At 40.8% G+C, this 14621-nt stretch overlaps 1 protein-coding gene across 1 annotated transcript; it reads left to right on the top strand.

Moving 5' to 3' along the window:
• Positions 1-2882: 2882 nt before the first annotated feature.
• On the top strand, positions 2883-10691 carry LOC104984091 (butyrophilin-like protein 1). Its single transcript, XM_010833707.1, has 10 exons — positions 2883-3103; positions 3707-3812; positions 4474-4824; positions 5671-5952; positions 6091-6291; positions 6850-6870; positions 6961-6987; positions 7170-7196; positions 9148-9174; positions 9887-10691. The coding sequence occupies exons 1-10, from the start codon at positions 2993-2995 to the stop codon at positions 10384-10386; spliced, it is 1653 nt and encodes a 550-aa protein (XP_010832009.1). The 5' UTR covers positions 2883-2992; the 3' UTR covers positions 10387-10691.
• The last annotated feature ends 3930 nt before the right edge of the window (positions 10692-14621 follow it).

The following is a 14621-nucleotide window of genomic DNA, read 5'->3' as shown; positions in this document are numbered from 1 at the left end:
TTTCCTCCCCCTGTAATATGTACTGTGCTTCTGCATTGTACATTAACAAGACCTCCTCAAAGGTGAGAATGCTGGCTTGACTATATGATAATTTTTTTCCTTTCTTCTAATACTAGCAATGTAACTTCTTAAAAGAACAGCATTCTTTCCTGACTCTGTAAGGAATCGTGGAGACTTGCTACTTGCTTTGTACATGCTTACCTGGACTAGCTCTGGTGAACTTTCATGTAAGATGTCAGTATGTCATTTTGATGACAATCTTTTGTCTTAAAAATGTGTATGGTGGTGCCTCCAATTAAAATAAATAAATTTATATTAAAAAAAAAGCACATGGGGGAAAAAAAAATGTGTACGGTGTACTTTCAACTTCTAACAGGTGGGAGAGTTCTCAGAGCTTCTGAATCTGTCTCTGAATTATAATCCTCAGTTGACTTGAATGAAATTCTCCCTTTGTTTTTTTCACTTGATTGTTAATTGAATTTCTGTTGACAAAAATGAAGACTCCATTCAACTGTTTTCTAGTAATTATTATTGAATGACATGTATGATTGAATCTGATTTTTTTTTCTTTTGTACATAACACATTTTTCTGCACCCTGGAACTTTGAGGTTTTGTGTTTTGTTTAGTTGTTTGTTTGTAACTCTAAAACATTACAAGAATTCATGTATAAATGACTCTTCTTCTCTAGTAGTCAGCTTTTTGTGAAGTACCCTTCCTTCTGATTCTTGCCCCTTATCTTTTCATCTTGGGAAACATTCTGGGTGAATGCTGAAGTTCTGGGTGGATTTGCTCAACCTAAATTTCCTAATTTTTAAATCTTTTTGATTTAAAGTACCACGTAATAACTCCCTTTTTCTAACCCAATATTTTGATCTTCAGCAGTGTCTACGGGGTCACACAGAGTCAGACAAGACTGAAGCGACTTAGCAGCAGCAGCAGCAGCAGTGTCTACTCAGAGCTGACACCTCCATTTGTTTTCTATTTAAAGACAATTTTTCATTCCCAAGAATGCTGATTGTTTCTCTAATACTTTATCTCCTATGAGTGAATCTTCCTAATATGCTTCATATTTGCATTAAAGATTTTTATATACACACATTATTCTTTAGCTTTTTAAGTTAGAGAAACCTGAAAATTAGAAAGAACCAAAATTATAGACAGAAACACCTTTATTTGCTCCACTCAGAAATACATATATCTGAGTGGAAATATTATTATTTTGCTATGATTTTTCTATTTTTTGCAAACAAGCAAGATCATACTGTTCACACTGTTTTAAAAACTTCTCTTTAAAATTAATAATGCCTTGTAGCTCTTTCCCTCTCTCTCCCTTTTCACCTTTCTCTCTTAAACACACAAATGCTGGTATGTATTCAATGTAATTCCCTCTAAATATTCTTCACAGATTAATTGGATCAAACAATTCTCTATAATTGGGAAAAATGCCTAAATATGTATGTGAATTTTTAAAATTTACTTTTTTCTAACTGTTGGAAATGTATATTAGTCTATCTACATTTTGAGATAGAATATATACACAAAGACGTATCATACATTTCAGAGTAAACAAAAGAGGCAAATAATATTTTCAGATAGTTCCTTTTCTCCTTTAGTTTTCCCTTCCCGTTCTTTAGTGTTTCAGACCTAAACCATAAGGTAGGTGTCAGACCCCAAATAAGACAGGATAGTTTTATGGAGGAGTGCTGCTTAGAGTGGCGTGAAAGAATTTGAGTGGAAGGAGATGGGCCTGTATGAGGAAGGGAGACAGTCCCGAAGGAAATCCAGAATATATGGTCCTATATTCAAACAGTGTAATATTATGTGGCAAGAAAAAATTTTAAATGCACTGATACACACAATGCGGTTGAGCCTCAAAAAAACATTTTGTTTAGCCAAAAAACCAAGCACAAAAGGGTGTATACTGTATGACTCCGTTTTGGTGAAGTTTCTAAGAGTAGGCAAGATTAAGCTATCACAATTTATATCAGAATACTGTTTTTTTTTTCCCCCTTTGGAAAGGATTGATGGACAGTGAACATGAGGAAAATTTCAAGAGACAAAAATGTTCCATTGTTCAATGAGGTGGTAGTTACATGAGTAAGCATTTGTGAAACCTCATTGAAATGCATGTTCTAAAGCCATGCATTCCATTGTAGGCAAATTATATCTCAGTACATTTGATTTCTTAAAAAAGGCAAATGTACCTATCTCCAGAGAATATTTATTTAGGATTTTGGTATTCATTTGTCCAGAATTACATATTAATATTTATTCAATTGCCTCTTTTGTCCCTGATTATCTGTAAATCTTGTGTGACATGAAAAGAACATGAATTACACTTGGAAAGACTGTGAAGTGGGAAGAAAACTCTGTGTGAGCATTTTGTATCTGGCACTCTATTACTGTGTTTTTACATCTATTCTATGTTGGGGAACCCTAAGGTTTTTTTGGAAACAGAGCCCTAATATTTTCAGAGCACAGAGTCCTCCATTCCTGATGTCTTATTGTCCCCCATGCAGTTCTGCACATGGCTTCCAATGTCAGCTATGGTGTGGTAGGAGGAAGCGTGCTGCTATTGGGTTTATCCTCTCAATCATCTAAATTTGTGAATCAAGAATTTGGATGACCAACTGACTTGGATATTATACAGGAAGATGATTCTTTCTCCCCAGCTAATGCAATTTCTGTCCTTTGCAGGTGGGAGCAGGGAGCCATAATGAACACTGTCGATCAAAGCAACTTTAGAGTTTCTATCATTCTATGGCTCAGCCCAGTCCAAAGTCCTCTGGGATGAACTATTACTTCCACTTTCAAAGTTAGTAGCAGTGCTGGAGGCAGGCTGAGACTTTCTCATTAAACCCATTCCAGAAGAGGCATTCAAATACCCATTCTTCTTGGCAGCATTATTTGTCCTCCTTACTAAGAATGTTCTCCTAATCGAGGAATGGGTTAGAAACCTGCCGTTTTTATCGCCTGCAGCCACACCCTTGGATGCTGACCACGAGAACAACCAGGTGCACGTTGTGTCTGGAGCCAGATCTTGTAGGTGCACTAAGGAGACCCGGAGCTTGGTCCAGAAACCCCCTTGGTTCAACCTGGATGGTGAGAAAAACATGTGGGGATGTGCAGGTGTGTCTGTGGGACATGTGGGTCCTGAGAAAAGAAGGGCTTGAGCTCTGGGCTCATGTGGTGAGAAAACTCCCTTCCCTTTCAGGAATTAAGCTACAAGAGTATTTGTGGTCAAAATAAATTAATATATGAATGAATGAATGAATGAACAAGTGAATGGAGGGGAGAAATAGTTTGACTGAGGAAAGTGGATGAATTTTGAGTCTGACTTCATTTCTCAACGTTGAACTCAAGGTTTTCAATTTCAAGAGAGCCCTGGTGAGGTGGTGAATCCATAGATAAGCAGGCAAGCCCACAGGACACAAGAGAACGGTTTACCGTTTCCTACACCTGCTGGGGAAACGGTTTTCAGAAAAACAAAAGAGGGAAGGAAAAAAAAAAAAACAAAACCCCATGGGAACGGTTGGGAGTTGGTGGTGTTTGTCTCAAGGTCTGTAAGGGAAAACAGCCAAAATCCTGTGTATAAAAGTAAGTCTTTGCACATGGAATTTGTTTTCTTTCCTTCTGAGAACTTTCACTCGGATGGCTTCTCACCACCTTCTCAGCATCCTCAGAATGAATGTTTTGTGCTTCCAGCATGCTCCATGTTCTGCTCTGAAGAAGATGGCAGGTTTTCCTGGCCTCTTTCCTGCTGGTGTTCTCCCCGCTCTCCTTCTCTGGGTGTCCATGTGGGGCTCCCCAGGTCAGTGTTTTCCCTCATACCTTTCATTTGTTGGTTTGTTTTCAGTGGCTCTTCTTATACAGTAGGTCCACCAGTCCCAACTCTGCTCCCTCTCAAAGGCAGTTATATCTGGGAAAATTATGGCTCTGTCTGCTGCCAACAGAAGGCTTGACGAGTCAGGTGAAGGGTGGGAGCGATCTCCTTCACATCAACATCCTTTGAGCAGACCTCATAAAAATCACAGCTATAATATTTATCTAAATCTTTACTGAATGTGAGTGATCTTAGTGATCTGTTTAAATTTGATGTAACTGTTTGTTAAAATATACTTTGTAATGTTTACACTGCCACAAAAACCCAAATTTGAAAACAAAGAATTTGGACTCAGGATCCCTGAGCTGGTTATGATCTTGGACAAACCGTTTATTCTTTCTGGGACATGAATCTGTCTTTCATAAAGTAAAAGGGGCCCCTCAAGTTGAAATTTTCAGACTCCAGGTTTGAAGATAACCAGCCATGAGGTCTCAATAATGACATTTTCTGATACTGTCTCTTTAACTGGATATCAAAAAACACAAATAAGAAAAATACATTTGGGTCTCACATTAAGAAATGCAGGTGGGTCTACCATCTCATCTCCTCCCCTACTGCTTCCCCTAATCTGTCTCTGATTTTCATGCAGCGTCTGGGTTTTCTGTGATGGGACCAGCTCAGCCCATCAAGGTCTCACTAGGAGCAGATGCCACTCTGCCCTGCCAGTTGTCCTCCGAGCAGAGTGCAGCCCACATGCAGATCCGGTGGTACCGAACCCAGCTCTCCCCAGCGGTGCTCGTGTACCAGGATGGGCAGGAACAAGACGGGGAGCATATGCTGGAGTACCGTGGTAGGACAGAGTTGGTGGAAGACTCCATCGGAAGAGGGGCTGTGGCCCTGCTGATCCAACACGTTCGTGCCTCTGATGATGGCCAGTATTGGTGTCATTTTAATGATGGTCACATCTCCCGGGAAGCTGTTGTGGAGCTGCATGTGATAGGTATGTTAACTTAGCATACCTATGTTGAGAACATTTGGATCCCTAGACTGGTATTTCTCAGGATCTTCCATATGTTGCCTTGCAGAATGTCAGCTTCCTAAACTGTACAATGAGGACAGAATCACATGCTCTGCTTTTAAACACCAAAGGAGGCAATCTTCCTGTAGATATTTTGGTATCCAAAAAGATCTCAAAAGTTTATTAATTTGTATTAATTCAGATAGGTACTGGCACCTTCAAATATTTTTTTACCCAGTCAGAAGACAGCTTGTAGAATTAAACTCACCTTTTCTTTGATTGTCCCCATGCTTTTTTCTTCTTGGAATGACCCCAAAGCTCTCTCAGTCCTAGTACAGTGCAAAAGCATTAAGTTGATTTCAGAATCAACTTAATATTGATTTCAGAATCAGAGGTAAGCCTAATGCTGACTGTGAGCAGTTTTGAACTCTGAACTTCAGTTTACTTAGCCTGCTGCTGCTGCTGCTGCTAAGTCGCTTCAGTCCTGTCTGACTCTGTGCGACCCCATAGATGGCAGCCCACCAGGCTCCCCTGTCCCTGGGATTCTCCAGGCAAGAACACTGGAGTGGGTTGCCATTTCCTTCTCCAATGCATGAAAGTGAAAAGTGAAAGTGAAGTCGCTCAGTCATGTCCAACTCTTGGCGACCCCATGAACTGCAGCCGATTAGACTCCTCGATCCATGGGATTTTCCAGGCAAGAGTACTGGAGTGGGATGCCATTGCCTTCTTCAACTTATCAGCCTAGTGATGGACAATTAGACCTTCAGCCTGAGGGACTCCTGAGCCCCAAGGGACCACAGGCCTCAGGGACATGTTTTCTTTCCTCAGGCTTGGGCTCTGCCCCTCACGTTCGCATGATGGGGCCTGAGGATCACGGGATCCAAGTTCTGTGCTCCTCAGGTGGCTGGTTCCCCAAACCCAGGGTGCAGTGGAGTGACACGGCAGGAGAGAAGCTACTATCCCTCTCTGAATATCAGACTCAAGATGGAGATGGGCTCTTCCATGTAGAGGCATCTCTTGTGGTCACAGACAGCTCTCTTGGCAATGTGACCTGCTCTATCCAGAACCCTGTCTCTGGCCAGGAGAAAGCGTCAGCCATCTTCCTTCCAGGTCAGTCAGGCACAAACCCCGAGGCAGAGCTGGGTGTCTTCCAGGCAGGGAGGAGTGAAGGGCTGAAGGGAGCCTTGGAGAGAGGGCGGGGCTTCCTCCAGGTTGGTCTCTCACTGTGTCTCCACTTGCCTGTGTCAGAGCCCTTCTTCCCCAGAACGTCTCCATGGAAGATAGCCCTGGCTGGGACACTCCCTGTGCTGGTACTTCTCCTCATCGGGATCAGCTACATTGGCTGGAAAGAACATAAAGCCAAAAATGGAGAAGTAGAGAAAAAGAAGAAAGCATCTCATGAAAGAGACAAGGTGGCGAGAGAAAAGGAAGAGGCACATTCATTAAAAAGTAAATCGGGCAGCAAGTCAAATCAGAGGTTCCTGGAAAAGCTGCAGATGCTGTGTGTGCAGGGTAGATGGGGAAATAAAAAATTGTTGAAGAATCCTGAGGAAAACACAGGGTGCCAAGAATTCCACAGAACTGGGAGTTCTATGCAAAGGAGAAAACCACATGGGAAGTTAGGAGATCTGTGGGCAGTGGTCATAAGCCTCCAATCCACACCATGCCCTTTCAAGCCTCTGTACCCCAACCTGTTTCTCTTTGCAGAAATGTCTTCCTTTATCGTCTCTTCCTTTTTATCCTTCAAGAATAAGCTCCAGAAACACCTAAGAAATCGAACTCCCGGGAAGCATGGACTTGCCTTCCTGTGTGACCCCAGTATTCTTCCCACATAACTTTTCTTAGAGCTTGCCGTTTTATATTTGACAAAGATATTCGTTAATCTTTCTCACCTGCTTAATGATGGGCTCCTTAAGAGAAGGTCAAATTGAGTTCACTTAGCTACTCACTGGGCTCAGGAGCAACTAAAACTCAATTTGATGGATTTTCTATCTCTTTCTCTTTCAGGGAAGCTTGAGGAAGATCTCGGTGAGTCTTACCTCTTCTCATGCCCTGTATAGAATTTTTACCCCTTTTCACACCTGTTCTGGGTCTCTCACTGAATGTTGTTTCTTTCAGAACAACGAAAGGCATTATACAATAAAGGTAAGCAACTCAGTCATGTCAATTGATGCCCTGACGTCCAACAAGTTCTCAGTTCCCTATTCTCAGAGAAAAGACTAAAGGATTCATGATGATTAGTGGAAGAGAAATTATGGAAAGGAAGACAAATTTGAGGTTGCAGATTAATGTCTCATCTTGTCTTTCCTGTATTTGTTCTGTTTTAGACTGGAAGAAGGCCCTGATATATCCTGGTATGTAAACCTCTGGTCCTCGTCTTGCCAAATGCCTCTGGTATTCTGAGCATAATAAGCAGAGTGATAAATATAAACACACATACACACACTTGAAAGTTGTGAAATTTTTATTTGGTATCACTCTGTAGTATTTTGTATTTGGAGACTCAAATAACCAATTGTTTTCCAGAGCTGATAATGAAGGAGAAATAACTGCTGACTAGTCAATTCCACTACATGACTGGGGTAGGACACAGCATGAATGTGAATTGTTAGCCCTTCCCCTATGGAGAAGAGAAAGATGGAACTCAGGGTGACTTTGAGGAGATCTGGGAAGAATAAAGAATATATTATGTCAGCATTTTTACTCTGCAAAAAAAGTTTAAAAGATCAGAAAATATATTTTATATTCAGAAAAGTATATTAACTATGATTTTACTTATTTTACCTATTTGAAATAAAGTAAAATTCAATATATAGGGAGAAGGTTTATGTATGAAAAAGTTGAAAAACAGTTTTTCAAAATATTTTAATATCTTCTGCATAAATATGTTTATCTGGAGGTAGGGGGAATTGGCTATTTTTATACCTTCCACTCCAGTGTTCTTGCCTGGAGAATCCCAGGGATGGCAGAGCCTGGTGGGCTACCGTCTATGGGGTCGCACAGAGTCGGACACGACTGAAGCGACTTAGCAGCAGCAGCAGCATACCTTCTGAAATCTGAGTCTACATATTCTGTAGGCTTATAACTCATTTGTTTCTGTTTGTGTGTGTGTGGAATATGGTATTGGATCTCAAAAACACACTAGGGCATTCCTTGAATATATATCTATGCAAGTTTTATATGCCAGGCATGCTAGATATTGGTGGCACAAGTTATTATCTCTGACCTTGTGGAACTTAAAGTCCACTGGGGGAAGGAAATCAGGAACAGGCAACTACACACAGCCTGATGAGTGCTCTGATAAGAGAAGGTCAGAGGAACTCCTCCCAAGGATTAAAGCTGATTAAGCAGTTTTGTTAAGAGTTTTCTTTTATGAGATACTGAGAAATGTTTCTGTGTTTCTAAAGGAGTGAACAAAGTACTAAGGGCAACTTTTGACACTTTTAATTCCAAATCTGTCAATTACAACTGGGAAGTTGGGTTATTTTATATTTCTTGACCTCAGTGTCTTTATCTCTTTAAATGAAGAGACTGGAATACATGATCTCTGATGTCCTCCTTGACTCATACATTTATAGATTCCATGTATCTGAGTGCTACACTTCTGATGGGAGGGCAGTTTAGTGAGAAACCACAGAGCTGCTCCAGCCAAGAATTATGGATGGGTCCTTATCTACCTATTGTCTCAAGATTCAGTGAGAAAACCCAATCTTCAAATAAAATCACAAGGCCTGTTATAAGAGAATTGGCTACAGGCATAAGCAGATGCAATTCTTTTTCCCACTAGGAATCTGTCTCTGGAGAAAAATACAAGCTATCCGATTACAATCTGGGTCAAAGTAATAAGGGCTCATTTAAATGCTTTGGTCATAAACTTAAACTCTAAGGAGATCATAGGCCAGAAAAACTGTAAATAGATGGAGGGGTTTAGAGGAGGAATAGAATAGAATTAAATTAAAAATATGTTTTATAGTTATCATCATCAATGAGGAGGCCCACAGAGGTCTGGAGAGCACAGTAGAGTGGCATGTAGAGGATCAGACCCTACTCCTGGGGTCTCCAAATGTGGCTTCAGTTGGAGAACAGCCCCAGCTACTGGCTGAATTATGTGATGGTTTCTAATCTGAGAGCACAGAAAGAATACTACTTGTCCTGTAGTTTCTGGACACTACCAGAGTTTGAGGAGTTTTGAGGAGGAAGGGAATGTCACCACGAGAAGGTGATGAGTCAGGAAAGTCATCTTATCTCCTTTTCATCCCCTGGGTATACTTTGGTCTGGTTTCAGTTCATGTTGCTCTTTTTCAGACTGGAGGAAGGAACAGTTTGAACGTGGTAAGTGGTTCTTTATTTATCTTTTTGACCCCCTTCTAACCTGCCCTCTGAGATCTCCTCTGAGACCCTGCTTATCCTTCCTAACATCCTCTCCTAGTTGAAGAGACAGGCACTACTGTTCTGGTAAAGAGAAGGAGGACATGAAAAGCATTCAATGTTAGCCTGAACTGACAACTGCTGCTAGGATTAGCTACTCTGGTCGTGCCTCCCCTTTCAAATGCTGACAAAGCTTCCCTGTCTGTGGGGTCCACTTGGTTCTGAAACAGAAATTAACATAGCCCCTCAGCTGAGGAGACCCCACACTAAGTAAAAAGGGCTCAAAATAGCAATTCGGCTGTTCTTTGTAGAGAGGTCAGCTCACAGGGAGCCTGTGACTGAGGAAAATAGGACTAATTTGCAGAGAACATGGCAGGAACACCGTTCTTCAGTAAACATTTCAAGATCCTGCACACACTGGCACTTTGTCAAAACACTGACCATGGCAAAGATAAGACAAGTAGCATAGAATGGGTAGCAAGAATAAGTAGCAAGAGAACACATCAAACCCTCCTCCCGCCCAGCTCCACCTCCCCCAACACACACACCTTCAGAGGAGAGGTGTTCTTTTCACCACTCCTTACACATTTGCTCTGTTTTGTTAAAGTTTCCCCTGTACAACAGTTTTCTGAAATATACAGTCTTGGCTTTATCCTTTCCTTTTTATTTCTTCCAGTTCTTGTGATTGAAAATCATGAAAATGTTCATCAGAACAATTCTGACTTCAGAAAGGAACCTCAGGCAGTATTATGTAAAGAGCAAGGAGGTGGCAACCTTCTCAAACTTGATCAGAAAGGATTCACTAAGGGGAGACATTACTGGGAGGTGGACATTGAGGACACTGATGAATGGACTCTAGGCATTTATGAGGAGCCCACAGAGAAGAGTGAGCTACTCAGTGATCCACAGAAGATGAAGTTCAACGTCTTAGAGAAGAAGGGATGTGAATACAGGGCTCTCACTTGTTCTCGCCAAGGCATTTTCCACAAAGAGTCTCTCCCGATTGAAAAGTGTCCACTAAAGATTGTGATTTTCTTGGATTATGAGGATAGTGACATTTCTTTCTATAACATGACTGATGAAACCCACATCTTCTCCTTCACCCACGCCAACTTCTCTGGGTCAGTCTATCCTTACTTCAGACTGAAATCCATGGAGTTCTCCCCATCTGCATGATACTGAGTGACTTAGAATAAGAACCTATAAGTTGTGAAGATAGTAGCCCATTTTTTGTAAACCCAAGGATTCCAGTCTTGACGGGTGTCCTCAGGACCACGGATTATGAGGCCTCTTGATTTAAGTCTCCATGAATCTGCATTACCAAAGTTTCCAGCCACATCAAGCAGTGTTTCTCAAATAATTTGCAGAGAAGAATCTTTTCCACATCTTGTGGTTGTTGTAAATATTTTTTGCATTGTATATTATATATCACAGACATACTTTTCTGAATAAACTACTGGAAATGATGAAGTGAGTACAAAGACATGTGATTGGAAATTTTATTATTAAATATCATATACCTAACATTTTCTATCAATTCACTCCAAATGTTGTAATACTTTATTTCTATATTTGTTTCATGAAGAATTAGTAAGAAACAGTTTACAAATATGCACTGATCTATGGATCACACTTTTGGGGCTTCCCAGGTGGCACTAGTGGTAAAGAATCCATCTGTAATGCAGGATTTTCAGGAGATGTGGGTTTGACCCCTAAGTCAGGAAGACCCCTGGAGGAGGGCATGGCAACCCTCTCCAGTATCCTTACCCAGAGAATCCCATGGACAGAGGAGTCTGGCAGGCTACCATCCATGGGGGTCACAAAAAGCTGGCCATGACTGAAGTGACTTATCATACATGCACACATGGATCACACTTTAGTAGCACTGCTTAAACAAAAATTAGATGCACAACAGCACTGAATAAAAATGGCAGAAGAGTTTTATTTTCAATTGTTGAAGGAGAAAAGTTAAACTATAATTTGATGAGCAGCTAAACTGTATCTTAAATGCAAGGATAATTTGATAAAGAAAAAATAAATATCAATCACAATCCAGTTCTAACAAATGAGATGATGGCAATATGAGGTCTGGGGAAACCAGAGTCAAATGAGAGCACATCGAGGTATAAACAGTGAAGGGAAAGTAAACATCTACAGGCAAAAGAATGAAGCTGCCCTCTATCTCACATCATATGTGGAGCATTAACTCAAGATGGATTATAGATCTAAATGTAAGCATAGGTATAAATCTTGGGTTAGGCGCTTGGTTTAGGTTTCTTAGTTATGATACCAAAAGTGCAACCAAACAAAGAAAAACATAAATTTGACTTTGTTCAAAGTTTTGTGCACCAAAAGACACTATCAAAAAGTGAAGAGGCAACTCATAGAAAGAGAGAAAATATTTACAAATTATTCATCAGAGTTTAGTATGAACAATATATAAAGAATTTGTAATACTAAATAATAAAAAGAAAAGCAATTCAAGTTTTTAAATGAACAAATGATTTGAACAGATATTTCTCTGAAGAAGACGTGCAAATGGTCAACAAACACCTGAAAAAATGTGCAGCACAATTAGTTACTTGGGAAATGTAAACCACAATATGGGCTTCTCAGGTGGCTCAGCCGGTAAAGAATTTGCCTGCAATGCAGGAGACCTGCGCTGGATCCCTGGGTTGGGAAGATCCCCTGGAGAAGGGAAGAGCTCCCCACTCCAGCATTCTGGCCTGGAGAACTCCATGGACTATAGAATCCATGGGGTTGCAAAGAGTCAGACACATCATGCCCTCTAAGACGGATATTCTATGTCCTCCCTACATTCCCCCCTCACCAAGTGGAAAATAACAAGTGTTGGAAAGAATGTGGAGAAATGTAAAACAACACAGTCACTGTGGAAAACAGTTTAGAAGTTTCTCAATAAGTTAAATGTAGAATTACCATTGTTGTTGTTCAGTCGCCCAGTTTTTTTTTGGACTCTGTAACCCCATGGACTACAGCACACCAGCCCTTCTGGTCCTTCACCATCTCCTGGACTTTGCCCAAGTTCATGTTCATTGCATCAGTGATGCTGTCCAGCCATCTCATCTTTTGACACCCTCTTCTCCTTCTGCCCTCAATTTTTCCCAGCACCAGGGACTTTTCCAATGAGTCATCATTTCCCATCAGATGACCAAAATACTAGCGCTTCAGCTTCAGCATCAGTCCTTCCAGTGAATATTCAGGGTTGATCTCCCTTAAGATTGACTGGTTTGATCTCCTTGCTGTCCAAGGGACTTTCAGGAGTCTTCTCCAGCCCACAGTTCAAAGGTATCAATTCTTTGGCATTCTGCCTTCTTTACAGCCCAGCTCTCACAATCGTACATGACCACTGGGAAGACCATAGCCTTAACTATACACACCTTTGTCAGCAGAGTAGTATCTCTGCTTTTCAATGCACCATCTAGGTTCATCATCGCTTTCCTGACAAGAAGCAATTGTCTTCTGATTTCACGACTGCAGTCACCATTCACAGTGATTTTGGAGCTTCCAAGAAGAGGAAATCTGTTACTACTTTTGCTTTTCCCCCTACCATTTGCCGTGCAGTAATAGGGATAGATGCCATGATCTTAGTTTTTTTAATATTTAATTCTTAAGCCAGCTCTTTCACTCTCCTTCTTCACCCTCATCAAGAGGCTCTTTAGTTCCTCTTCACTTTTTGCCATTAGAGTGATGTCATCTGCGTATCTGAGGTTGTTGATGTTTCTCCCATCTGTCTTGATTCCAGCTTGTAACTCATCCAATCCAGCATTTCTCATGATGTCCTCAGCGAATTGGTTTAACAAGCAAGGTAACAGCTGAAGGCCCTATTGTACTCCTTTCTCCACCTTGAACCAATCAATTGTTCCATACAGGTTTCTAACTATTGCTTCTTGACCTGCATACAGGTTTCTCAGGAGACAAGTAAGATGGTCTGGTATTCCTATCTCTTTAAGAGCTTTCCAAAAAAAAAAAAAAAGAGCTTTCCACAGTTTGTAATGATCCACATAGTTAAAGGTTTAGCATAGTTGATGAAACAGAGATAGATGTTTTTCTGAAATTTCCTTTCTTTCTCTAGAATACAGTGAATGTTGGCAATTTGATCTGTAGTTCCCCTTCCTTTTCTGAACCAACCTTGGACATCTGGAAGTTCTTGGTTCCCATAATGCTGAAGCCTAGCATGCAAGATTTTAAGCATGACCTTACTAGTATGGGAGATGAGTGCAATTGTCTGGTGGTTAGTATATTCTTTGATACTACCCTTCTTGGCAATTGGGATGAGGATTGATCTTTTTCAGTCCTGTGACCACTCCTGGATCTTCCAGATTTGCTGACATAATGAATGCAAAACCTTGATGGCATCCTCCTTTAGGGATGTGGATAGTTCTGCTGGAATTTCATTGCATCCACTAGCTTTATTGGCAGGAGTGCTGCTTAAAACCTACTGGACTTCACATTCTAGAATGTCTGGCTACTACACTATCATAGTAATTCAGTTCATTTTTTATACAGTTCTTCCTTGTAATCTTTCCATCTCTTCTTGATCTCTTCAGCATCTAGTAGGCCTTCACCATTTTTATGCTTTATTGTGCCCATCTTTGGGTGGAATGCTCCCTTAATGTTTCCAATTTTCCTGAAGAGATCTCTAGTCTTTCCCTTTTTGTTGTTTTCTTCTCTTATTAAGCACTGTTCATTGAAGAAGGACTCGTTATCTCTTCTAGCTATTCTTTGAAACTCTGCATTTAATTGGATGTACCTTTCCCACTCTCCCTTGCTTTTCCTTTCTTTTCATTCTTCTGCTTTTTGTAAAGCTTCCTCAGATAATCACTTTGGCTTCTTGCTTTTCTTTTCTTGGGAGGGTGCTTTTGTTCACTGCCTCCTGTACAGTGTTACAGACCTCTGTCCATAGTTCTTCTGGCACACTGTTAACTAGATCTAGTTCCTTGAGTCTGTTCATTACCTCTACTGTGAATTCATATGGGATTTAAGTCATACCTGGCTGGCCTAGTGTTTTTCCCAGTTTTCTTTAGATGAACCCCGAATTTTGCTATGAGAAGCTGATGATCTGAACCATAGTAAGCTCCAGGTCTTGTTTTTGCTGACTGTGTACAGCTTCTCCATCTTTGGCTACAAAGAATGTAATCAATTTGATTTCAGTATTGACCATTTCATGCAAAGATGGGCTCGATAAAGGACAGAAATGGTATGGACCTAATAGAAGCAGAAGATATTAAGAAGAGGTGGCAAGAATACACAGAAGAACTGTACAAAAAAGATCTTAATGACCCAGATAATCCCGATGGTGTTGTCACTCACCTAGAGCCAGACATCCTGGAATGTGAAGTCAAGTGGGCCTTAGAAACCATCACTACGAACAAAGCTAGTGGAGGTGATGG

Source organism: Bison bison, unplaced genomic scaffold (assembly GCF_000754665.1).
Source record: "Bison bison bison isolate TAMUID 2011002044 unplaced genomic scaffold, Bison_UMD1.0 scf7180017863863, whole genome shotgun sequence".
Lineage (NCBI taxonomy): Eukaryota > Metazoa > Chordata > Mammalia > Artiodactyla > Bovidae > Bison > Bison bison.
The sequence above is the reverse complement of the archived record's forward strand: the minus strand, read 5'-3'. Positions and strand labels throughout refer to the sequence as shown.